Below are 24,817 nucleotides of genomic sequence, written 5' to 3' on the forward strand. Positions count from 1 at the left end.
AAAACTGCAAGTATAGAAGTGCCTCATTATTTTCAACTATTAATACAAAAATTGTTATAAAGGCAACTGGATATGATGCTCAGTAGTGCACCCAGAGGGTCCCTTGCCCCCTCTGGGTGCAAGAGGCCCAGGCACCTTCCAAAGGAAAACGAAAAAGAACATTAGAAAATTTTCCAAATATTTTCCTAATTAAAATTAATTTTTTTATTTATATTGTGTTTAAAAGACTTGAGCAGCTTTCAGGTTTGAATGAAATGCTATAAAAAAAAATTTGTGACCAAGACACTGGTAACATAAGACTTCACATTGTAATCGCCAACAAGACATTTCTACATCAAGATAGCCAGCTAAATGGCAGTAGTAGTAAGCATAATGCTGGTCTGTGACCCATTTTGAGTGTAGCTTGGGCTTTAGAAACTTTCATGGGTGATCTGACCAGAATATTTTGAGCTTGGTTCCAGCATATCCATCTATGTCTGTTCTGTCTGACCAAACTCAGAATATGAAATAAGGAACTGTAGAATGGAAAGAAGTTAAAAAGAAAATCCTATATGAAAATTAGATTAGACTTTAATAAATATGAAGTAAATACTATAATAGATTTCTTGCTTTTTTTATTCTTTCATGCCAAATTTGTGTCAGATAAATATAATCATATAAATTGGAAATATTTATGCATTTCTAATTCTAACAATTCCATATACAGTAACATGATTATGAATAAAATATACAGAATTTTATGTAATTTTTCATAGTACTAAACAACTATATGTGATGATAATAATGAAAGTAATGTACAGTACTAACATTTTTGTTTATAGTTATTGCTAAATTTAGTGGATGTATTACTAAACATATAATGTAACAATAAAATTGATTTAACATGATAATTTAAAGAGCAAAAGAATCAAATTTTCAAAAATTTTATTGGGAAATAGTTTTTTACATTTTATTCTCCAAACAAAAATTTGTTTTAAAAAAATATTATCTTATAAATTATATTACATAACTTGTATTTAAATAATTTTCTGGCTTACATACTATCTTTAAACATTTTCTATAAATTTAACAAATAAATCAGTTTTAATAAAGGTAAATTTTGCAACTAATTCACTTATAAAATAAATGTGGAGTTAATTTTTTTTTCAAGAAAAATGATATAACTTAACTAAATATGCTTATATATATGTACAATCATATATCATTTGAAAAATCACAAGTTTCTTCTTGTGTAATCAAATCAATAATTGTTTTAAGCAGCTCACATTCTGCATCATGTTTATTCCAATTTGTTACTCCAGGATGAGCTATTTTTTGTGCAAGAAGTTTGTCTAATTCTTGTCGAAGTTCAATAACAAGTTTAGCAATTTTTTCTGGACAATGGAAAACAATATGATTATCCACAGTTACCGTTTCATACAAATCTTTTTTACCAATAGATATTTTTCCACCAAAGAATAGCAATGGATAAGGATTAATGATAGTGGCATCATGTAAAAATATTTCTGTACTCTGTACTTTTTTATGGTAAACTAACCAAGGTGTTTTAAATGTTTTTTCTCTGTAATTGACAGATTTTGGATGAAATGCAATCCGTCCGTTTTCTGGTGTATACATTTTAGGTGGGGCATGATGATTTTGCCTTCTTTCTTTTGGAAACTTCAACTTAGCAACATTTGGATATAAACCGGCACAGATGATGGCTTTTATGAGTGCATCATTATTTGAATTTATGTTAAAATCTGGATGTTTCAGATAATCACAATGAAGAAAATGCAATTCATGGAGATATCTAGCAAACTGTTTCTTCATATTATTCAACATTCTTAACGTTGAAGCCGATAAGAAGTATTGTCTGCAAAACTGATATTCCTGTCTTGTTGTCACTGCATTTTCCCATCCTCGAAATGCCCGTATGAGCATGAGATGGTCACTTTGTGTATCTGCAGCTAATTCCTTCTTCTTTGAATCTGCTAATTGCTCTTTTCCCAGAGGTATAATAAAGGCATCTTTAAAATTTAAACTGACAGCAACTGTCAAAATGGGATCCAGGCAAGAAAATATAGCACCAAATAAAATCATTTTACCAGTATGAGGATCAAGAGGAAGCTTGGCAAGGTGATAGCCCAAAGATGTAAGATTCTCATTGTCATCAAATGCATTCAACTGTTTTAAGAGTTCAATCGATGACTGTAAAGTTTTCATGTGTGGTAACTGAATAGCTTTACTAACAAATGCAGTTATGTCACCTAATTCTAAAAGTTTTATTTTTAGACAAAGCTCTTCAAGTCTTATTCTAAGGATTTCAGGTAATGGATAATCTTTCAATTGTGATTCTCTCCATTTAGTGAATAAATGATAACAGATGCCCGGCTGTACTCTTCCTGCTCTACCTCTTCTTTGCAAAGCATTCGCACGGGCAATCCATTCTGGCTTTAAAGTCGCAATATTATTTTCTGTATCAAAATTATTCATTTTAATTTTTCCACTGTCAATTACAAAGACAACATCATCGATAGTAATGCTAGTCTCTGCAATGTTGGTCGAAATAATAATTTTTCTTACTCCTAAAGGAGGTTGGTTGAATACTTCTTTTTGGTTGACAGTTGGCATCAAGGAATGCAAAGGAATTATAAGATATTGTGAAGAATTAAAAAAATAATCATTTGTTATAAATGTATGAAGTTTGCTTATCTGATCCCAACCTGGTAAAAATATTAATATAGCACCTTCACCTTGACTTCTGCAAATATATTTTATTAATTCAACTATTAAGTCAAAATCTATATCATCTTCATCGTAATTACTAAGTGCTTTAACTGTATGTGCAGAATAGTTGCCCATCAATGATTTTAAAATATTTTCTTGCATTTCTTCATACTTGCGAATTTGTTCCCTTCCTTTTTTTGTATATCTTTTCCATTTGGAATCAATTATTTTATTAGGTTGCTGTTTAGGAGTATACCTCGTCATCTCTAATACATCTTCTAGCATATATTCTTCTACAGGATAAGTAAAACCTGGTATGTTTAACATTGGACAGTTATTAAAATATTCCGAAAACATTTCTGCATTCATCGTAGCACTCATTAATATTAGTTTCAAATTGGGACGTTTTGGTAGCAGATCTTTCATTATGATCAATAAGAAATCAGACTCTAACGTTCTTTCATGAATTTCATCAAGAACTAAATGCGAAATTTGCAGTAAATCAGGATCAGATCGTAACCTCTGAAGCATTATTCCCGTAGTACAGTAGAGTATAGAGCCGGTTTCACGTGGTAATTTATGTTCTAATCTAATTTGATATCCCACACTATTATCATTGCCACATTTTTCTCCTCGTTCTTGAGCCACTCGCTCCGCTACAGCAATTGCACTAATTCTTCTCGGTTGAGTACAAACAATTTTACAAGTAGATCCCTCTCCATTCATAATATAATAATCAAGAATAAACTGAGTAACTTGTGTAGTCTTTCCACATCCAGTTTCTCCCGTGATGACTACAATTTGATTACTTTCAATTAAATCTAATATATCCTCTCTCATAGAATAAGCTGGTAATTTTTTTCTGAATTTTAGCATTTCTTTATATGCTTCATCATTCATTTTGCTTTCCAATTTATCTTTATATTGTTCATCTAAAAATGTATTCACTTTTAAACGATTAGATCTCAAAACACTCTGGTTCACTACACTATTAGAAGAACACGCTCTTGTCGTGTCCATGTCTTCAGTTTCGAGAGAATATCTACGAGACGGTAATTTTGTATTTCTCATATGAAGAAGAAGATCTTCAACGTGTTTTTCTTTCTGTACATTCATATAGACTTTAGATGTAGGATTTTCATTCTCAGACTTCATGAGCCTTTTATTACGTCTCGAAACATCATCAGAATCGTTCTGCTTCTCTCTTCTTAATCTGGCATAATACAACCCGATCTCTTTTCCTTTCAGATGACTCGGATGCCGAGAAAATTTTCTCTCGCCCTCACCATAATTCGAATCTTTATGACTTCGTCTCCATTCACATTTTCTCTGAGGTAACTGTTCCATTTTGCTAAATATATGAAAAAGTCTTGGTCTTCGTAATACCAAATAAATTTTCATAAACATTCAAACTTCAAAACAAATAAATGCGTTCTTTACAAATGCTTTCGATTTTTATTTCGAAAATCGTTCCAAAAACAAAACGTGTTGATTTGAATAACTCAACAGTATTACAGGTATTAAACATTTCTTCGTTATTTGAAATTATGCTTTAAAAATACTGAAATTTACTCATATATTATTAATTTAATAAATGTCAGTAAAAAACCGGAACCCTCTTTTCACTCTCTACAATCAACGATGAGTGTTGCCAGACGAAAATTTAATCCGATAACAAATGACACGAAACATGAATAAACTGTAGATAAGTTGTTAATAATAATAATTTAAATATTATTATTATGCATTAATTGAAATTCGTGAACTTTAATTGTACGATGACTTTTTTTTTAAACTCTTTCCGCTCTGTGGGCACTAAGAGGGTCTCTTTTAGCAAGCCCATTATGGGTTCGGCCAGGCCCACAATGGAGCAATGCCACCTTGACCGCTCGACCATCCGGCCGTCGTTATTCCTAGGTCTTGAGCATTAGAGACAAATTGTAAGTTCTGATCGTTTAATTGGAAGTTAATGCTGAGAGGTATATTGAAAACGCTGAATATCATAACTTTGATTTCCTTAATGTTTATTAAAAGATTTAACGATTTAAGAAATTCATTTAATTTTTCTGTCATATTGTAATCTTATTTGGCAGGATTTGCAGTCTTGATGTCATCGCATATGCATTGATAAAATAAGAGGTTAAAAAGGGAGGATCTTATTAATATAAGCGGCAAAAAAATCAAGCAACGAATTGCTTAACTTTCCCAGCAACATTTGGTGGCGTTTTGTTAACATATCTTATTTTAAAAACTTTTTATATTTTTAATTATTATAAATAAAATGACAAAACTAAAACTTAATTTTGAGGGTAGTGATGTGTTTTATAAAAAATTGTAAATGCGAATAACGAGTAAAATCGTCATTAATTAAGTCTGATCCCTCTCGAGATATCAGACGATCCCTTTATTTGCCCACTTCCTCGACCTTTAACCACCAAAATTTAATAGCATCAATCCCCTAGCACACAAACCTCCCTGCAAAATTTCGGAAATTTTCGACAAAAGCAGGAATTATTAAGCTTCAAAGAGGCTGAACAAAATCGTTCCACACAAACATTAATATCCATAGATACAGAAATACCCCAAATTTTTTTGCATTTCTCTACATTTTCAAGGTGTCCTGAATCCAAAAATTCATTCTTCGGAAGGAGTCATTTTTTTGACCGATCGTCATACTTTTCTTCTTTTATATATAACAGAGCCGGGAAAGTAATAAGTTACTGAGAATAGAACCTTGAGGTATAGCTAAAACTGTGGAGAATTCTTGAAAATAGAGATCAGAAACTTTTATTTTATAAGTGCACAAAATGTAGAAATAAGTAAGCCAATATAATATTATATCGTTTATTTCAAATTCAGAAGAATTTAGAGAAGGATATTCGGAGCAACGGAGTTGAAGGCCTTAACTTTGTCTATGTAAACGAATAAAGTAGATAATTGTAATTCAAAGTTTGGTAAAATTCACGTAATTTCAAAAAGCTTACTGGTGGTAGAGAGATGAAGAATACCAGAATGTTGAGCACTGTTAATTCGTTTATATATGGAACGGTAAATACAAATTAAAAAGATCTTTAGCATAGCAGTAGTAAGAGAATAGGACGAAACAAATCAAGATCCATTTTTTCGTAGAATAGAAATAACATAATATCAACTATAGCGGGATTTAAAAAAAAATAATAATAAGCGAAGAACACTAAATAAAACGAATTATCTAAAAAGTAAACAAAACGATGTGAATTAATTCAATCGTCTTGGTCTTCAGTATCTGGATAAATATAAAATATTAATGTATTTCTAGACGACACGGAAAGATAAGCTGATTATAAATTTGTTTGATTTTAGTTGTGCTTTTTTATTATAAAGTTTTCACCGCTAGAGTGCTCTTTTTCACAATGGTGGCTGGGGCTTTCCCAATTGTGAAATTAGGAGCTCTTGCTGTGAAACAATTTAGTAAACCTTTAGCAAATAGCATCAAATCACGGGCAAAAAAGAGTCATTTCTTCAGAACATACATATGCATGCCACCAGCGCAACGTAAGTGTATGGCTTATAAACAAATACCAAATTTAAAATTGTGACGCAATAAATACGTCACGCTAACGTCACTATTGTAATTTTGTCTCAAACGTTTAATAGAATTTTAGACATGTGTTTTCGTTAAATGAATGACTTAAAGCTGAGAATTGTATCTTGCTTATTAAAATCCAAACAATATTTAATTCATCAATTAATTTAAATAATTGAATGTGGAATATGCTATTGAAATTATAGAAATATTTCAATTTTTAGATTAACTTTTTAATTTTTGACATTTTTGATTAATCAATAAATATTACAACGAAATTAAATTCTAACGTCTGGATTTTAATATCAAAATTAAACAGAATAATAAGGTTACATCATAATTTGAAATGAGAACTGTTTTTGAGTAACATAAATATAATTTTAGACTCAATTCAAGCTCTGAATAAGACAGTTGGGCCTTAAAACAGCCGTAGATCATACTCCTACGAGGAAAAAAATCAGGAACCATACCTCTATGTGTGATCCTTTGCAATTTAAGTATTACAAATAACAGTAATTTACATACTAATAACAATTTTATCTCAAAATTTTACTACAAAAGTTATAAAAAAAAACAAATACAAAACTTATAATCAATAAAGTATTTGCACACTTTGAATCAGAAGTTCTTAACAGTGCATTATGAAGTCCATAGTACTTTGTATGAAGCTCTTTTCTTACAATCACTTCGTGCAATCTTTTTTGGAGTGGATAAAATTAATTTCATAGCAGTTTTTTGTTTGATTTTCTCCATTCTTTCATCAAATATTTCCTGAGATCATTTTTGTTTGTCATCTTGTGTTTTCTTATTTTTAGATCCAAAATAAGCTATAAATTCTCAATAGGATTGAGATCTGAATTTGGGTTGGACAAAATTTTTATTTTAATTTATAAAGCATTCATTCGATTACAGTCTTGGCAGTATGAAAGAAATTATTTTGTCAATCCAGATTTTTATCAGGTAAAAGTTTAAGATCACTGTCTTTCGGCATTAATAAAGTTTTGATGAATAATTGTTCTAAAATTTGTTTTCATTTTGAAAGCAGCATTCTATACGTGTCAAAAGTGCTTGTGAGATATTTTGTGTTTATTTTCGTGCTTTACTCATATAAACTTTATTAACACTGAAAGACAGTGATGTTAAACTTTTATCTTGGCAGTATGTTTTTATTTTCTATCTGTACAGTAATTGTAATCATTCTCATCCCATTTTTCTTGCACTTTTTTCATTAAATTACCTTGCAATATCTTTAAGTATGATTTAGTATCCATACTAGGACATTGTGCAACTTTATCATATCATAATAGAATTGAGGTGGAGCCAGAAAGATAGAAGCAATCCCTGCAGTTAGGCACAGAAGAGGCAATCCTTTGTTTCTGCCTAAAACTGTACTTTGAAAATGTTTTTTCACTAAAACATCAGGTTGAATAAAGGTTTTAGCTTAAAAGCAATATTTGTGGAATTTTTTAGTTATTTTTATAAAAGAATGAATATCATTTTGCAATAGAATATTGATAATCTACAATTTTAGAATCTGGCATAGCTTGTATACTCTGAAAACCACATTAATTTTTGACATAAGCAATAACATATAAATCTTGAAATTCTAATTTTACTTTTCCTACTTTCTTACTTTAAAATATTGGAATCATGTCAAATTTTATCCTCTGAGTTTTTTGCGAATCTTCATGTTTTGAGACCTCTTGAATCCAAAAAAGTAAAAGAAAAAAAAAATGGAAAAAAATTCTGTACATGTATGTTGGCATCTATTTTGTATACCCCATTCTAAGATATTAAAGTTTAAGAATTTCATTTCTTAAACTTTCTGCACAGTAGCTTGTGTATGAGGTGTATTGATGCTGTCAAATTTTGGTGGTTAAAGATCAAATTGATAAGGAGATAGTGAGTAAAATATTCATTAAGTCAAGATATGACTTAATGAATATTTTACTTGTTATTAATATTTACAATTTTTTTTATAAAACTCAAGTCTAATGTCAGAATTAAGCTTTTTGCCATTTTAGAGCAATTAAAAATATAATAAGTTTTTATAACAAAATCTCATAACAGATGGCACCACACACAATTTTATTTATTATGCTTAATAATATAAAAGTTTTTTTTTTTAACAAAATTGCATAATAGTTGGGAAAGTTATGCAACTCATTGCTGAATTTTTTTAATTCTAAGACAATAAAAGTGTAATTGACTATAGCTTTTAAAAATAGTATATTTATATATAACTTTTAAAATTTATATTTATCTATTTGATAAATGCAAATTACAGTAGACCCCCCTATAACACGGTAGATACGTTCCCTGTTATATGAATTCCGTGTTGTATGAGTCACTTAAATACATGAGCCAATCACAGCCTGGCACATGTGCAGTTCAGCGGCTTTGGCTGTTTGAAGGGTTTTCTTCCATAAAATTAATCAATTCTAGACTAATTTGACTCAACATTTCCAAATCACATATAATTTTTTGGGAATAATCCATATAAACTATGCTATAAACAAAAAATTGTAGGATTACTTACCAAGTGTGCACCGTTCAAAGATGCTATTGCTTAAGCTTGTTTTCATCACAGAGCGGCTCATCGAATGGCAGGCGCATATTTTCTGATAAGTTATTTTTCTGCGAAAAATTCACTGAACTTTGGAGACGTCATTAATATAAATTTAATTTTTATGGACGTTAAATAATAAATGGTTTTTAGTAGGTCCACTGCTTGGTTAAACTCAGCGGTTTGTGCAATGTCTACTATTGGTCCAGATTCGACCAATCCTGTCGTGACACGAGTCAGCGATGATGTTTTACCATATTATACGAGTCTCTTTTAGTGTGTTATACGAACACGATTGCAATTTTTTTGCCATGTTATATGAACCCATGTTATAGGGGAGTCTACTGTATTTTTAAATAAAAATATTTTTGAATTATATATGTGATATAATAATAATTAATATTAATGTAATCAAAATTAATTTTTTAGTGTATAACTGGCTAGAAGTTAATGTGAAAATGAGATTATTAAACTTGGGGAAGCCGTCAGAAGTACCAAAATTGAATGAAAACATGGCCATTGAACTTGGAGCTGAATTACTTGGAGAAACAATAATATTTAGCATTGCTGCTATAACTCTCACTGCAGAATATATCAGATCCTCTAGAAAAGAACGAGAAAAAGAAGAAGCGAGACAAGAGTATTTTAGCAATTTAGAAAAATCAATCGAAGACCTTAGATTTACTGTCGAGAAACAACAAGTTGAGATCAGACATTTAACAAGATTGTGTTATTCTTCTTCAAAACATAAAGGAGAACATGAAGATAAGAAAGAAGGCAAATCTTGAAATTATATATATTCTTGTTTTCTAAGAAATTATTTATTAAAAATGGGATAGACATAAATTACAATTTTGAAATTGAATATATTAAAAGTTATTGTAGACAATGTACTATAATTTTAAAGGCATATAAAAGATATTTTCAAAAAATTGCAGTATCTTTTAAAATTTATATAATTTAAAAAGAAAAATTATTTGAAAATGCTAAATTCTTGACCTTTGGTATCCAAGTTTCTTTAAATAATTTTTTTATTATCTTATCAAGTTAAAATAATAAATAATAATGAATTGTTTACACACAGTAATGCATATTATTGAAATAGTAAAAATACAAAAAAAAATATTTTATAATAGTGTAGGAAAATTATAATCAATAGAAGTAAATTTTAAGATTCTTCTGCATCTAATTTATTTTTAAAATTGTTAAATATATTAGTTTGAAGAGTATACAGTTGTAAATTTATTATTATACACATGTCCAGAACTTCAGGATGAAAACAATTGCTAGTAGTGGATAGCTATAAAAAGTCATTGATCCAGTCAGTGGCAGTTTCCATAGATGTATGAATGAAGCAGATGGTGAATGACTATGCAAATTTTTGCTAGAAAATGTACAGGGGTCTTGTGACAGTAGTGACATGACTAAAAAGTATGCTGCAGTAAAAATAGCTTGGGTGATGATTCTTGACAAGAAGCAATAACGTGTTACTTCTGACTCAGAAAATTTGAAGATGCTGCAGAATCACTGGAGTTTGGAATTGCATTCAAAGGACTGAAATGTGTTCCAGATGCATACACTATGACTACACATGAAGACTGATATTTAACAGCAAGAGCAAAATGAAATCAAAGCAGCACAGCTGGTGAGCTTGCAAATTATCTCCATTCCAGTACAGGAATGATAATATCCCCAACAAACTGTGGCTTCACAGCTACAAAAAATAGAGCCATATGCTTGAAGGTTTATTGTCTGTATGCCTCTATTCAGAGAGCATTGTAGAGTGCATTGCAATGATGTCAGATCCACCACAATTGGATAATACATCAATGGGTCAACGTGCTGTTTGTCAATGAAAGTTGTTACAGTCTGAAATTGGATTCCAGACAGTTCATCTGGCATAAACATGTTATGATGTACAAGCAGCAAAATGTGCAGAAAAGGGCTTGATATGATGGTGCGGAGGTAAAGGTTTTGGCTGGCATCATGATTGATGGTTGTACCAAGCTACAGGTGCTAAAAACCAGCACTATGACAGTTGATTGCTATTGTACAGAGGTTATTGAATGTCGTGTTTGATTTTTCCCTGATGCCATTGGCAAAACATTTATTATTATGGATAATAACAGCACACCTTGTCAAACCATTGCAGTTACACTCTCCTGGAGACCAAGGATATCCATTGAATTGTCTGGCTTGTATGCTCCCAGACCTAAACCCAATGGAATATGTTTCAGTTGTACTGGGGAGAATTGCTCTTCAAAATCTCCTGCCAAAATAAGCATGCGAGTGGACCAATATGCCCTAAGAACATCTGAATCACTTGATGACGAGTCTACCATAACATTGTAATGCTGTATTCAAGATGAACATATTTCATACTGACTGGTCTCTCTGCCTGGGTTTTGGTAAGCATTTTCCATCCATTTTCCACCTATGTCTAACTGCTGTATGTATCTTTTCATCAAACACTAACTTTTATTGCTTTGATTTGTAAAATCCTACAAGTTATGTATTACCCTGTGTTAGATGTAAAGTAATACAGTGCTTGTTAAGTTTGTCTTCATTTATCTAGTTCTCCCTATTCATGTACATATGTAGTCGATCCTTAAGTTTTGAATGTGTGTATCAACAATTAAAAAAAAACTCATCAAAATCACAAGATGTTAGAAACATTGATTTTTAGAAAAGAGATCAAGACCACGGGCCAGATATGAAGCCTTAATGGTCAGTATACAGCCTGCAGACTGCTCATTTGAGACGCCTGATCTAGATATTCCAGTAGTTCAACAATGAACACTTTAAAAGACTGAGATCTTGTTGGTCAGTGGATTAATCTGAAGTGAATAATTGAAACTGAATTCATACTAACAATCAACATGATGTTCTGTCAGTCCTATTATGGTTGGAACTATTTGTGAACTTTTGTCCTTTCCTACTATAACTATTGTTTCATCTAAGATGAAGATTGAAACCACATTAATTGATAAATATTAATTTTAGCTGATCATTAGGTGCATTTATGGTAAAGCATATTTGTAATGCAAATCAATTGTATTTTGAATGTCAATTCTATCCAATATTTTATAGCTTCTTGTCAGAGAAATACATAACTGATAGTTAAGACATTACATATAGTTGCTAGAGACAACTTTACCTGATGTTCCTCAGATGAAATTAGCAATAGCTTTCAATGTTATATGCCATTTTCCTCGATCTTTCCTTCTATATCCTTGACTATTGTAGATGTTATCATTTTTAAATATTGAATTGGTGCTGTAGGCCTCTTGTCAAGTATCCAGTGTTCCTATATTTTGCAACCACGTGTTGAGCTGTATTGTAATTTAAGGACAGTAGTTGGCTAGCTTCTTTAATATTTAATCGTCGTCATCAATTAACTTCATCAAAAGATTTTGTTCCCATTACTTATTTTATCATACAACATTTCCTACAGAGAATCAGTCAGTCCATTGTCTTCCAGTGCTGGCAAGAAATGCAAATGAAATCTGTTTACACGTTTTAGTAAATGAGTAAACTTATGAAATATTTCATTAGGTAGATGAAATATGTTGATGGAATGTATATCAAAATTGTTGCTAGGATATTGTAATTAATTTTTTTCTAGATTTTAAAAGCATGGTATGTAAATGAACTTGATGATTTTGCAGTGAAAATAAGTTGAGTGTTTGAATTCTGTTAATAAGTCACAAAAAATGATTAATATCAAATATAAAGCATTTTTACATGAAATTAATAATTGCATGTAATCCTGTATAATTATATATATGCTATTAAGAAATTAAAATATGCTTCTTTTTAAAATTTTTTCATGGAAACTAATTTCGAAAATTTTCAATAAGTAGATCATACAATAGTCTGTTAAGGTAATAGTCTGTCTGGTAATAGTAAATATTATCAGTAACAGTTATGACGAAAAAGTCTATTGAATAGATTTAAAAACTTATTCGAGATAAGAGTCTCATGGTTTATGCATGGAATGCAGAAATAAACAATTTGTATTCAAATTAAAACTAAGCAGGCAATAGAAATACATCAAATTTCAGAAACCACATTATATAAATAGGAATAGTCAATAATATAATATTTCTTTGATTTACTTTAAACAGATGAAATACAGTATTTTTAAAATAAGCTCAAGATAAAAATTTGCATTTGTTGTGTGAAAAAAAAATTGTTTCAGAAAACATTTCAGCTATATAATACAATATAAAACTGTCATCATCTGTAACTATTAATAATTATACAATATAATTTAATTTCTTGAGTGTAGTCAATTTTAAAGTTTTGTTTTTTATTCTGTATTCAATATAATGTATTATTTTTTACATGCACAGTAAGATTTATCATTTATAAGGATGCATTACTTCCAAATTGTATAAAATGAGATCAGATAGCAACTATAACAGAGACTTCTTGTTAGTTAAAAGATTTTCATTTTTTATTAATAAATTCTGTTATAAAGATTATATTTTGAATTGGTTCTTGTAGAATTTGATGTTAATTATTTCTATAATTAATTTTGATAATTTGAAGTAAGAAGTATATTTTTAAATAATAATTACTTCAAATTTTTATACAAATAGAATATTTAAACAACAAACATGTATTTTGTTTGTTGTTTTGTATTTAGTTAAACAGGATTAATATTAAAATATAGGAAACAAAAAGAGCAAGCATCCCTCTAAAGTTTTAGATATTTACCAAATGAACTATTTCTTGTCATTATTCCATTACATAATAACTTGTTATCAAAAGTATTAAAGTAATGCCATATTTTTCAAAATTATGACAAAGCTTGATTTAGTAACATCAAAATAGTGACAGACTACAGAGCATATAAACTGTTTTAGATAGGCAAATATTTTGGTCATCTAAAGTATAGATTCTTAATATCAACAGCAAAGAATGCTGTTGATATTAAGAATTAAGTTAAGTACTGGGGCCGTATTCTGGTCACTGATTGGCTAATCATTTGGATTAGCCAATTAGCGACCGGCTTGCGAGAGATGAGAGACCAGAGACAATGACCAGAATATGACCCCTGGTTTGTAAAGAGCAACATTTCAGGACAAGAAACAGCAGACCATTCTCTTCTAAAATGATGGCTTTTTAATAATCAAATATATATTATAAAAAATTACGTACTAAATCAAAACCTCAAATATATTATTTACATTATGTGCAAAAACATTAACTCTCATTTGAATAAATATTAAATAATTACAATTTAATTTATAAAATTAAGAACATTTTCTAATGTTAAAGGGCAATATCATTCTATTCTTTATAGTTGTTTTGAAGATAGTTTATTAAAGGGTAGTGATATTAATGTATCTTAGAATCAAAAACATCTCATTGAAATTAATTATGTAAAGGAAATTTATTTTATTTTTAATTTCATTAATTAATGCAAATACTATGTCACAATTCTGACATCCAGATAGCTGAAGTAATTAAAGCATCTTTCTGGAAAACCTGGGGTTCAATTTTAAACCACTCCTTGTAGAGTTGCCAAATTTTAATTTTACATGGGCAATCTGTTGAAGATATCAGGCCCCATTCCTTGCCATTTGACCATTTCCACTGTGGGCCTGGCTGAATTCATAAAGGTTATGTACCAAGTAGAGTTAAAAAAGAAAAAATTGCATCCTTTATATTCTCCAAAAGTGCATTTGTTCTTAAACTACTAAACTGTATTAAAATGTTCCTAATTATTATTGTCTCTTAATGTAAAAAAAAAAAAAATACAAAAATTTATGTAGTATGATGTCCAACAGAGTATGCCAAATTAATAATTTAACATATAAAATAATTTGAATACAATTTTAATTAATATTCAAATTTTATAAATATACATATACATATATCTTTTGTCTATGTTTAAATTATGATTACAAAAAGCCCTTTATAAGTAATGATAAATTTTTCTCTATAACAGAGAATCTTTAATAGTAAAAATTTTCATTTCTATGGAATTTAGTAAGCATATCATTTCAATTTTATGTACTGTACATCATGTCTCAGTCCATAATTTACATAAATTGTAATAACTATGAATCTATTTCTGGATGATGAAAAACAATATTTTGGAAGACAACTGTATTGACAATGTATTGTACTATTCAAATACTTCAGCAAGATATTCGAAATGCAGTTGCAAACGTTAATCAATTATCACAAATTTATTGGATTTAATCGATACACTTTTATATGTACAGCTGAATTATTTCTAATTTGTGTATGAGATTCCAAATGATCATATTCCGGTTCCCAATCGTCAACTAATTCTACAGTAGACGTGTTGACACTCACTTCGATAATTTCCACGTGATTACTTTTTAACTGCAGAGCTAGATTAATAGCACGATTGCAAGCACTTCCGAGTCCGTGAATGTACAGTTCATTTTCTCCATTATTTATAAGTTTCTCACAACGATTAAGTTGCGCTTTAAAGTTGGTTTTCATGTTTACATACACATCATTTTTTCGTTTTGGCAACTTCCTTGGAAGCCTCTTCCTCAATGTATATTCTTCCTGATCGAACCATATCTTTTCCTTCTGTCTTTCTTCTGTACCTTCTTTTCCTAGCGATTGTGCCATCTAATAATCAAATTTTACCTTAGAAAAAGTCAAATTTAAACCAAACATTTAAAAATAGCTATAAAACATCTAATTACAGCACAGAACGTTTAAAATCCCATACTTGGCAATATTTTTGACACGTGACTTACAAAACTACTACGCGACGAATTAGCATCGTAATATCGCTTTTCTATAGCCCAATTTCCAGTGTTATCTGATTGTTTTATTTCTAAAATTATATAAATTATTTCATTGTATGTTAATGTAAGAAAAATAATACAGTCATTCCTCGGTTTACAAACTTAGACGGTATTTCACACGTTCTGTCGTGTCGGAATTTTTATGCTTTAGTCCAGGGGTCACAAACTACGACCCGCCGCCGCACTGTGCCACAAATGAGCTAAAATATAATTATTTATCATAGATTGTAGATGAACTTACTATGTAGAAAAAATTAAAATAAGTGTAACTAAAAATGCCAAAATTGGTTCAATCTGATTTTTGCATTTAATAGTAATATAATTTTTAGGAAAATCAGTGAAATGAAAATTTCGGTTTTTTTGCGACTTTGCAATTTTTGTGTACGTACTGTACTTGCAATGAAGATTCCAAGAAAAGCGATTACGAGCTTGCTCCAGTCATCGTCTTTGTATTGCTAAATAAATATGTTGGTTGTCTTTATTTTTTGTGTATTCAGTGTGCTGTATTGAACAAAATGGTTATCAGAGTCGCGCTCGTCGTTCTCTGTTATCTGGCCCGCTGTGAGAAAATTTGATGACCCCTGCTTTAGTCTGCTGAAAAAAGATCAATATGAAAAATATGTCATCTCAAAAATTGTCCAAAATTTTTGTCAATCGATAAAAATTCCCAAAATAGAAATGCTGGGCTGCATTGCATAAAAACTGCCTTCGGTTCTCAACGTCACTTCCTGTTTTCCAGCCTGAACTGGCGCCTTAGTCTGAACTTGCTAACGTCGTGACGTTGCTAGGTGTGTCGTGCACAGGAGGTTGACATTCTTTATCCTGAAATGTGCTTTGTAATTTAATTTCACGCTGAACGTCGAAATAAGGCGCTGTCCATAAATTGTCAGCATTTTTATTGAGATTTTCACTCTCCCTCTTAGGACATCTAACAAAACTGTACCACCCTTAAAACCTTTATCGCTTTATGAATGATAGATACCGTAAGTATAAACGAAACATATAATTTTGAAATAAATATAATAAAATGCATAAAATTTAATGAAATAAACTGACAATTCACTGAAGCTCAACCCTCCCTCTCTTCCAACGTGGACGTCATTTGTGGACAGTCCCTATAGAACTAGGATTTTTATCGCCACTTTAATACAAATATTGTCAAGTGACGATTTTGGCTCTATGCAGTATGACCATTGCTACTATGGTTCTAAACGTAGATGTTGGTAGTTCCAAACTCGGAACTATAGTACTAACGCATTATTCGTGGGCCGGATGGCCGAGCGATCAAGGTGGCATCCTACCGCTCTGGGGGACCCGGGCTCGAATCCGAACGGGTCGAAAGATCCCCAGGAATTTTTCGGGGGGTAGTCCGTTCGGATATGTCGGGCACCGTCCCTCACCACCCGGCTGCCCCATTGTGGGCCTGGCCGAATCCATAATAGGCTTGCAAAAAGAGGCCCTCTTAGTGCCCACAGGGCGGAGAGTTAAAAAAACGCGTTATTCGTTTTATATTTTTACGAATGCGGCTTTTCATAGGACATTGAACGCTTTATCTGGATTTGAACTTGAACTAAATGTTCCATGAGTTTTAGGAATGATGAAATTAGCTTTGAGTATTTTAAATTCGTAAAGATATAAATTTTTAATATGAGTTCTTAATTATTTATTTTTATTAGTAACTAGTATATACAGGTATAGNGTAGATACGTTCCCTGTTATATGAATTCCGTGTTGTATGAGTCACTTAAATACATGAGCCAATCACAGCCTGGCACATGTGCAGTTCAGCGGCTTTGGCTGTTTGAAGGGTTTTCTTCCATAAAATTAATCAATTCTAGACTAATTTGACTCAACATTTCCAAATCACATATAATTTTTTGGGAATAATCCATATAAACTATGCTATAAACAAAAAATTGTAGGATTACTTACCAAGTGTGCACCGTTCAAAGATGCTATTGCTTAAGCTTGTTTTCATCACAGAGCGGCTCATCGAATGGCAGGCGCATATTTTCTGATAAGTTATTTTTCTGCGAAAAATTCACTGAACTTTGGAGACGTCATTAATATAAATTTAATTTTTATGGACGTTAAATAATAAATGGTTTTTAGTAGGTCCACTGCTTGGTTAAACTCAGCGGTTTGTGCAATGTCTACTATTGGTCCAGATTCGACCAATCCTGTCGTGACACGAGTCAGCGATGATGTTTTACCATATTATACGAGTCTCTTTTAGTGTGTTATACGAACACGATTGCAATTTTTTTGCCATGTTATATGAACCCATGTTATAGGGGAGTCTACTGTATTTTTAAATAAAAATATTTTTGAATTATATATGTGATATAATAATAATTAATATTAATGTAATCAAAATTAATTTTTTAGTGTATAACTGGCTAGAAGTTAATGTGAAAATGAGATTATTAAACTTGGGGAAGCCGTCAGAAGTACCAAAATTGAATGAAAACATGGCCATTGAACTTGGAGCTGAATTACTTGGAGAAACAATAATATTTAGCATTGCTGCTATAACTCTCACTGCAGAATATATCAGATCCTCTAGAAAAGAACGAGAAAAAGAAGAAGCGAGACAAGAGTATTTTAGCAATTTAGAAAAATCAATCGAAGACCTTAGATTTACTGTCGAGAAACAACAAGTTGAGATCAGACATTTAACAAGATTGTGTTATTCTTCTTCAAAACATAAAGGAGAACATGAAGATAAGAAAGAAGGCAAATCTTGAAATTATATATATTCTTGTTTTCTAAGAAATTATTTATTAAAAATGGGATAGACATAAATTACAATTTTGAAATTGAATATATTAAAAGTTATTGTAGACAATGTACTATAATTTTAAAGGCATATAAAAGATATTTTCAAAAAATTGCAGTATCTTTTAAAATTTATATAATTTAAAAAGAAAAATTATTTGAAAATGCTAAATTCTTGACCTTTGGTATCCAAGTTTCTTTAAATAATTTTTTTATTATCTTATCAAGTTAAAATAATAAATAATAATGAATTGTTTACACACAGTAATGCATATTATTGAAATAGTAAAAATACAAAAAAAAATATTTTATAATAGTGTAGGAAAATTATAATCAATAGAAGTAAATTTTAAGATTCTTCTGCATCTAATTTATTTTTAAAATTGTTAAATATATTAGTTTGAAGAGTATACAGTTGTAAATTTATTATTATACACATGTCCAGAACTTCAGGATGAAAACAATTGCTAGTAGTGGATAGCTATAAAAAGTCATTGATCCAGTCAGTGGCAGTTTCCATAGATGTATGAATGAAGCAGATGGTGAATGACTATGCAAATTTTTGCTAGAAAATGTACAGGGGTCTTGTGACAGTAGTGACATGACTAAAAAGTATGCTGCAGTAAAAATAGCTTGGGTGATGATTCTTGACAAGAAGCAATAACGTGTTACTTCTGACTCAGAAAATTTGAAGATGCTGCAGAATCACTGGAGTTTGGAATTGCATTCAAAGGACTGAAATGTGTTCCAGATGCATACACTATGACTACACATGAAGACTGATATTTAACAGCAAGAGCAAAATGAAATCAAAGCAGCACAGCTGGTGAGCTTGCAAATTATCTCCATTCCAGTACAGGAATGATAATATCCCCAACAAACTGTGGCTTCACAGCTACAAAAAATAGAGCCATATGCTTGAAGGTTTATTGTCTGTATGCCTCTATTCAGAGAGCATTGTAGAGTGCATTGCAATGATGTCAGATCCACCACAATTGGATAATACATCAATGGGTCAACGTGCTGTTTGTCAATGAAAGTTGTTACAGTCTGAAATTGGATTCCAGACAGTTCATCTGGCATAAACATGTTATGATGTACAAGCAGCAAAATGTGCAGAAAAGGGCTTGATATGATGGTGCGGAGGTAAAGGTTTTGGCTGGCATCATGATTGATGGTTGTACCAAGCTACAGGTGCTAAAAACCAGCACTATGACAGTTGATTGCTATTGTACAGAGGTTATTGAATGTCGTGTTTGATTTTTCCCTGATGCCATTGGCAAAACATTTATTATTATGGATAATAACAGCACACCTTGTCAAACCATTGCAGTTACACTCTCCTGGAGACCAAGGATATCCATTGAATTGTCTGGCTTGTATGCTCCCAGACCTAAACCCAATGGAATATGTTTCAGTTGTACTGGGGAGAATTGCTCTTCAAAATCTCCTGCCAAAATAAGCATGCGAGTGGACCAATATGCCCTAAGAACATCTGAATCACTTGATGACGAGTCTACCATAACATTGTAATGCTGTATTCAAGATGAACATATTTCATACTGACTGGTCTCTCTGCCTGGGTTTTGGTAAGCATTTTCCACCCATTTCTAACNTATTAATGTATCTTAGAATCAAAAACATCTCATTGAAATTAATTATGTAAAGGAAATTTATTTTATTTTTAATTTCATTAATTAATGCAAATACTATGTCACAATTCTGACATCCAGATAGCTGAAGTAATTAAAGCATCTTTCTGGAAAACCTGGGGTTCAATTTTAAACCACTCCTTGTAGAGTTGCCAAATTTTAATTTTACATGGGCAATCTGTTGAAGATATCAGGCCCCATTCCTTGCCATTTGACCATTTCCACTGTGGGCCTGGCTGAATTCATAAAGGTTATGTACCAAGTAGAGTTAAAAAAGAAAAAATTGCATCCTTTATATTCTCCAAAAGTGCATTTGTTCTTAAACTACTAAACTGTATTAAAATGTTCCTAATTATTATTGTCTCTTAATGTAAAAAAAAAAAAAATACAAAAATTTATGTAGTATGATGTCCAACAGAGTATGCCAAATTAATAATTTAACATATAAAATAATTTGAATACAATTTTAATTAATATTCAAATTTTATAAATATACATATATCTTTTGTCTATGTTTAAATTATGATTACAAAAAGCCCTTTATAAGTAATGATAAATTTTTCTCTATAACAGAGAATCTTTAATAGTAAAAATTTTCATTTCTATGGAATTTAGTAAGCATATCATTTCAATTTTATGTACTGTACATCATGTCTCAGTCCATAATTTACATAAATTGTAATAACTATGAATCTATTTCTGGATGATGAAAAACAATATTTTGGAAGACAACTGTATTGACAATGTATTGTACTATTCAAATACTTCAGCAAGATATTCGAAATGCAGTTGCAAACGTTAATCAATTATCACAAATTTATTGGATTTAATCGATACACTTTTATATGTACAGCTGAATTATTTCTAATTTGTGTATGAGATTCCAAATGATCATATTCCGGTTCCCAATCGTCAACTAATTCTACAGTAGACGTGTTGACACTCACTTCGATAATTTCCACGTGATTACTTTTTAACTGCAGAGCTAGATTAATAGCACGATTGCAAGCACTTCCGAGTCCGTGAATGTACAGTTCATTTTCTCCATTATTTATAAGTTTCTCACAACGATTAAGTTGCGCTTTAAAGTTGGTTTTCATGTTTACATACACATCATTTTTTCGTTTTGGCAACTTCCTTGGAAGCCTCTTCCTCAATGTATATTCTTCCTGATCGAACCATATCTTTTCCTTCTGTCTTTCTTCTGTACCTTCTTTTCCTAGCGATTGTGCCATCTAATAATCAAATTTTACCTTAGAAAAAGTCAAATTTAAACCAAACATTTAAAAATAGCTATAAAACATCTAATTACAGCACAGAACGTTTAAAATCCCATACTTGGCAATATTTTTGACACGTGACTTACAAAACTACTACGCGACGAATTAGCATCGTAATATCGCTTTTCTATAGCCCAATTTCCAGTGTTATCTGATTGTTTTATTTCTAAAATTATATAAATTATTTCATTGTATGTTAATGTAAGAAAAATAATACAGTCATTCCTCGGTTTACAAACTTAGACGGTATTTCACACGTTCTGTCGTGTCGGAATTTTTATGCTTTAGTCCAGGGGTCACAAACTACGACCCGCCGCCGCACTGTGCCACAAATGAGCTAAAATATAATTATTTATCATAGATTGTAGATGAACTTACTATGTAGAAAAAATTAAAATAAGTGTAACTAAAAATGCCAAAATTGGTTCAATCTGATTTTTGCATTTAATAGTAATATAATTTTTAGGAAAATCAGTGAAATGAAAATTTCGGTTTTTTTGCGACTTTGCAATTTTTGTGTACGTACTGTACTTGCAATGAAGATTCCAAGAAAAGCGATTACGAGCTTGCTCCAGTCATCGTCTTTGTATTGCTAAATAAATATGTTGGTTGTCTTTATTTTTTGTGTATTCAGTGTGCTGTATTGAACAAAATGGTTATCAGAGTCGCGCTCGTCGTTCTCTGTTATCTGGCCCGCTGTGAGAAAATTTGATGACCCCTGCTTTAGTCTGCTGAAAAAAGATCAATATGAAAAATATGTCATCTCAAAAATTGTCCAAAATTTTTGTCAATCGATAAAAATTCCCAAAATAGAAATGCTGGGCTGCATTGCATAAAAACTGCCTTCGGTTCTCAACGTCACTTCCTGTTTTCCAGCCTGAACTGGCGCCTTAGTCTGAACTTGCTAACGTCGTGACGTTGCTAGGTGTGTCGTGCACAGGAGGTTGACATTCTTTATCCTGAAATGTGCTTTGTAATTTAATTTCACGCTGAACGTCGAAATAAGGCGCTGTCCATAAATTGTCAGCATTTTTATTGAGATTTTCACTCTCCCTCTTAGGACATCTAACAAAACTGTACCACCCTTAAAACCTTTATCGCTTTATGAATGATAGATACCGTAAGTATAAACGAAACATATAATTTTGAAATAAATATAATAAAATGCATAAAATTTAATGAAATAAACTGACAATTCACTGAAGCTCAACCCTCCCTCTCTTCCAACGTGGACGTCATTTGTGGACAGTCCCTATAGAACTAGGATTTTTATCGCCACTTTAATACAAATATTGTCAAGTGACGATTTTGGCTCTATGCAGTATGACCATTGCTACTATGGTTCTAAACGTAGATGTTGGTAGTTCCAAACTCGGAACTATAGTACTAACGCATTATTCGTGGGCCGGATGGCCGAGCGATCAAGGTGGCATCCTACCGCTCTGGGGGACCCGGGCTCGAATCCGAACGGGTCGAAAGATCCCCAGGAATTTTTCGGGGGGTAGTCCGTTCGGATATGTCGGGCACCGTCCCTCACCACCCGGCTGCCCCATTGTGGGCCTGGCCGAATCCATAATGGGCTTGCAAAAAGAGGCCCTCTTAGTGCCCACAGGGCGGAGAGTTAAAAAAACGCGTTATTCGTTTTGTATTTTTACGAATGCGGCTTTTCATAGGACATTGAACGCTTTATCTGGATTTGAACTTGAACTAAATGTTCCATGAGTTTTAGGAATGATGAAATTAGCTTTGAGTATTTTAAATTCATAAAGATATAAATTTTTAATATGAGTTCTTAATTATTTATTTTTATTAGTAACTAGTATATACAGGTATAGGACAAAATAATAGGAACACCCCTTTCGAAATGTATAATGTACTTTGTACATTATACATTCGAAATGTACTTTGACCGTCCAATACAGCCCCGCCACGTGTCGCAACAGTCTGCCATCCAGTGGTGGTGAAAGAGAAAGTATAAGGCGAGCATTTGGCGATGCGACAGTTGCATGAGAAAATTCTGTTTTTAGCAAAGCACCATTATGTCCGACCTATCTGACATGCAAAGAGGCATGATTATTGAAACTCACCTTGCTGGAGCGTCTGTGTCTAGAACAGCCAACCTTATGGGTTTTTCAAGGTCCACTGTGTCAAGGGTTATGACAGCCTACACAAAACTGGAAAGGGTGTCCTCTGCGAAGCAGAACAGTGGGCGAAAGTCGAAGTTGACCAATTGGGATAGATGAGCGTTAAAGCGGATAGTCGCCCGAACACGTAAGACTACGCTGCCGCAGATAACCTCCGAGATGAACACCCATCTCCAGAACCTCGTGTCCACCAAAACTATTCAACCGGAGCTGCATGTTGCGAGCATTCATGGTCGAGTAGCCATCCCAAAGTCGTTAGTGTCACTGCAGAATGCTATGAAGCGACGACAGTGATAATGAGACCACCAAAACTGGATACAACAGCAATGGGAACAGCTCATCTGGTCTGATGAATCATCATTTACGTTATTTCAGACCACCGGACGTGTGTTCATCTGGCGAACACCGGCAGAGTCATTTCATGTTGACTGTCTGGTTCCTACCATGAAGCATGGAGGGAGCTCTGTGGTGCTGTGGGGAGCGATATCGTGGTGTGGCTTGGGGCCACTCGTAGTCCTGAGAGAGAAGGTCAGAGGAGAGCATTATCACAGTATTCTCGCAGATCATTTACACCCTATGCTTCATTCTCTGTTTCCTGGAGAATGTCCTCTATTCCAAGATGACAACGCTCCTGTACACACAGCTCACTGTGTTCAAACATGGTTGGATGAGAATAATGATGAAGTGGAGCATCTCACGTGGTGTCCTCAGTCCCCTGATCTCAACATCATTGAGCTTGTGTGGGGTTTTTAGAGAGCAAAGTCCGTGCTCGGTTTTCTCCTCAACACACACTATCTGAACTCGAGACCACTCTGCAGGAGGAATGGCTGCGAATTCCCTTAAACTTTCTGCACGACCTTTATTTCTCAATCTCACATCGGATACAAGCTGTAATTCAGGCCAATGGTGGCCCAACTCCCTAGTAATAAATATTTTGCATTCTTTCACAGATGTTCCTATTATTTTGTCCAATACCTGTATGTCTGACATTACCTGGCCAAAAAGTAAGACAACCAAATGTTAAAATGAAAACCATCAGTGGTGTGCCATCATTGGAAGCGGTGGATGCGCCGCTTCCCTTGTATTTTCTAAAAAATAAATACATATTAATTTTAATAACATGAAAATAATCGCACAATATTTTATTATAACCGCATTATGTATTTTATTACAAATTTCTATACTACACGTGAAAAAAAAAATAAGATTGCTATTATATATTCGAATATTAGTGGTGGAGTGGAAGCGCTGTATTATCAGCATCCAAAAAGCCGGATTCACGCACGCGCTCTACAGAGCACTAACCTCACCTGGTTTAGC

General features: G+C 32.1%; 5 protein-coding genes and 1 pseudogene across 6 annotated transcripts; 3 read left to right on the forward strand and 3 right to left on the reverse strand.

The window, feature by feature from the left end:
* Positions 1 to 1,015: 1,015 nt before the first annotated feature.
* Positions 1,016 to 4,398, reverse strand: LOC111620636 (ATP-dependent RNA helicase DHX36-like). The gene has a single exon (XM_023362610.1). The coding sequence runs from the start codon at positions 4,114 to 4,116 to the stop codon at positions 1,195 to 1,197; it is 2,922 nt and encodes a 973-aa protein (XP_023218378.1). The 5' UTR covers positions 4,117 to 4,398; the 3' UTR covers positions 1,016 to 1,194.
* A 1,697-nt stretch (positions 4,399 to 6,095) lies between these two features.
* On the forward strand, positions 6,096 to 9,745 carry LOC111620637 (putative OPA3-like protein CG13603). Its single transcript, XM_023362611.1, has 2 exons — positions 6,096 to 6,243; positions 9,270 to 9,745. Exons 1-2 carry the CDS (start codon positions 6,102 to 6,104, stop codon positions 9,626 to 9,628), a joined length of 501 nt encoding a protein of 166 aa, XP_023218379.1. The 5' UTR covers positions 6,096 to 6,101; the 3' UTR covers positions 9,629 to 9,745.
* Positions 9,746 to 15,028: 5,283 nt separating this feature from the next.
* Positions 15,029 to 15,659, reverse strand: LOC111620630 (ribonuclease P protein subunit p20-like). Of its 2 annotated transcripts, none has more exons than XM_023362595.1 (2): positions 15,539 to 15,659; positions 15,029 to 15,461 (listed from the first exon to the last, which is right to left on the reverse strand). In XM_023362595.1, exon 2 carries the CDS (start codon positions 15,459 to 15,461, stop codon positions 15,036 to 15,038), a length of 426 nt encoding a protein of 141 aa, XP_023218363.1. In that variant the 5' UTR covers positions 15,539 to 15,659; the 3' UTR covers positions 15,029 to 15,035. The 2 variants fall into 2 exon arrangements, with proteins under 2 accessions (XP_023218363.1, XP_023218364.1); XM_023362596.1 differs by having other exon boundaries at positions 15,565 to 15,583.
* Positions 15,660 to 16,829: 1,170 nt separating this feature from the next.
* On the forward strand, positions 16,830 to 18,507 carry LOC111620623 (putative OPA3-like protein CG13603). The gene is made up of 2 exons (XM_023362587.1): positions 16,830 to 16,932; positions 18,032 to 18,507. The coding sequence occupies exons 1-2, from the start codon at positions 16,830 to 16,832 to the stop codon at positions 18,388 to 18,390; spliced, it is 462 nt and encodes a 153-aa protein (XP_023218355.1). The 3' UTR covers positions 18,391 to 18,507.
* Positions 18,508 to 20,875: 2,368 nt separating this feature from the next.
* Positions 20,876 to 21,430, reverse strand: LOC111620631 (ribonuclease P protein subunit p20-like). The gene is made up of 2 exons (XM_023362597.1): positions 21,412 to 21,430; positions 20,876 to 21,308 (listed from the first exon to the last, which is right to left on the reverse strand). Exon 2 carries the CDS (start codon positions 21,306 to 21,308, stop codon positions 20,883 to 20,885), a length of 426 nt encoding a protein of 141 aa, XP_023218365.1. The 5' UTR covers positions 21,412 to 21,430; the 3' UTR covers positions 20,876 to 20,882.
* Positions 21,431 to 23,392: 1,962 nt separating this feature from the next.
* Positions 23,393 to 24,521, forward strand: LOC111620624 (annotated as a pseudogene).
* The last annotated feature ends 296 nt before the right edge of the window (positions 24,522 to 24,817 follow it).

The sequence above is a fragment of the Centruroides sculpturatus genome, unplaced genomic scaffold (assembly GCF_000671375.1).
Source record: "Centruroides sculpturatus isolate CEXI.00-Female unplaced genomic scaffold, Cexi_2.0 scaffold198, whole genome shotgun sequence".
Classification (NCBI taxonomy): Eukaryota; Metazoa; Arthropoda; class Arachnida; order Scorpiones; family Buthidae; genus Centruroides; species Centruroides sculpturatus.

Bases quoted from the DNA above. Each gene is read 5' to 3' on its own strand.
- LOC111620623 (XM_023362587.1), top strand. From the start codon at position 16,830: ATGACCATTGCTACTATGGTTCTAAACGTAGATGTTGGTAGTTCCAAA. The intron at 16,933-18,031 runs GTGGCATCCTAC...TTAATTTTTTAG, and splicing joins CGGATGGCCGAGCGATCAAG to TGTATAACTGGCTAGAAGTT.
- LOC111620630 (XM_023362595.1), bottom strand. From the start codon at position 15,461: ATGGCACAATCGCTAGGAAAAGAAGGTACAGAAGAAAGACAGAAGGAA.
- LOC111620636 (XM_023362610.1), bottom strand. From the start codon at position 4,116: ATGTTTATGAAAATTTATTTGGTATTACGAAGACCAAGACTTTTTCAT.
- LOC111620637 (XM_023362611.1), top strand. From the start codon at position 6,102: ATGGTGGCTGGGGCTTTCCCAATTGTGAAATTAGGAGCTCTTGCTGTG. The intron at 6,244-9,269 runs GTAAGTGTATGG...TTAATTTTTTAG, and splicing joins ATGCATGCCACCAGCGCAAC to TGTATAACTGGCTAGAAGTT.
- LOC111620631 (XM_023362597.1), bottom strand. From the start codon at position 21,308: ATGGCACAATCGCTAGGAAAAGAAGGTACAGAAGAAAGACAGAAGGAA.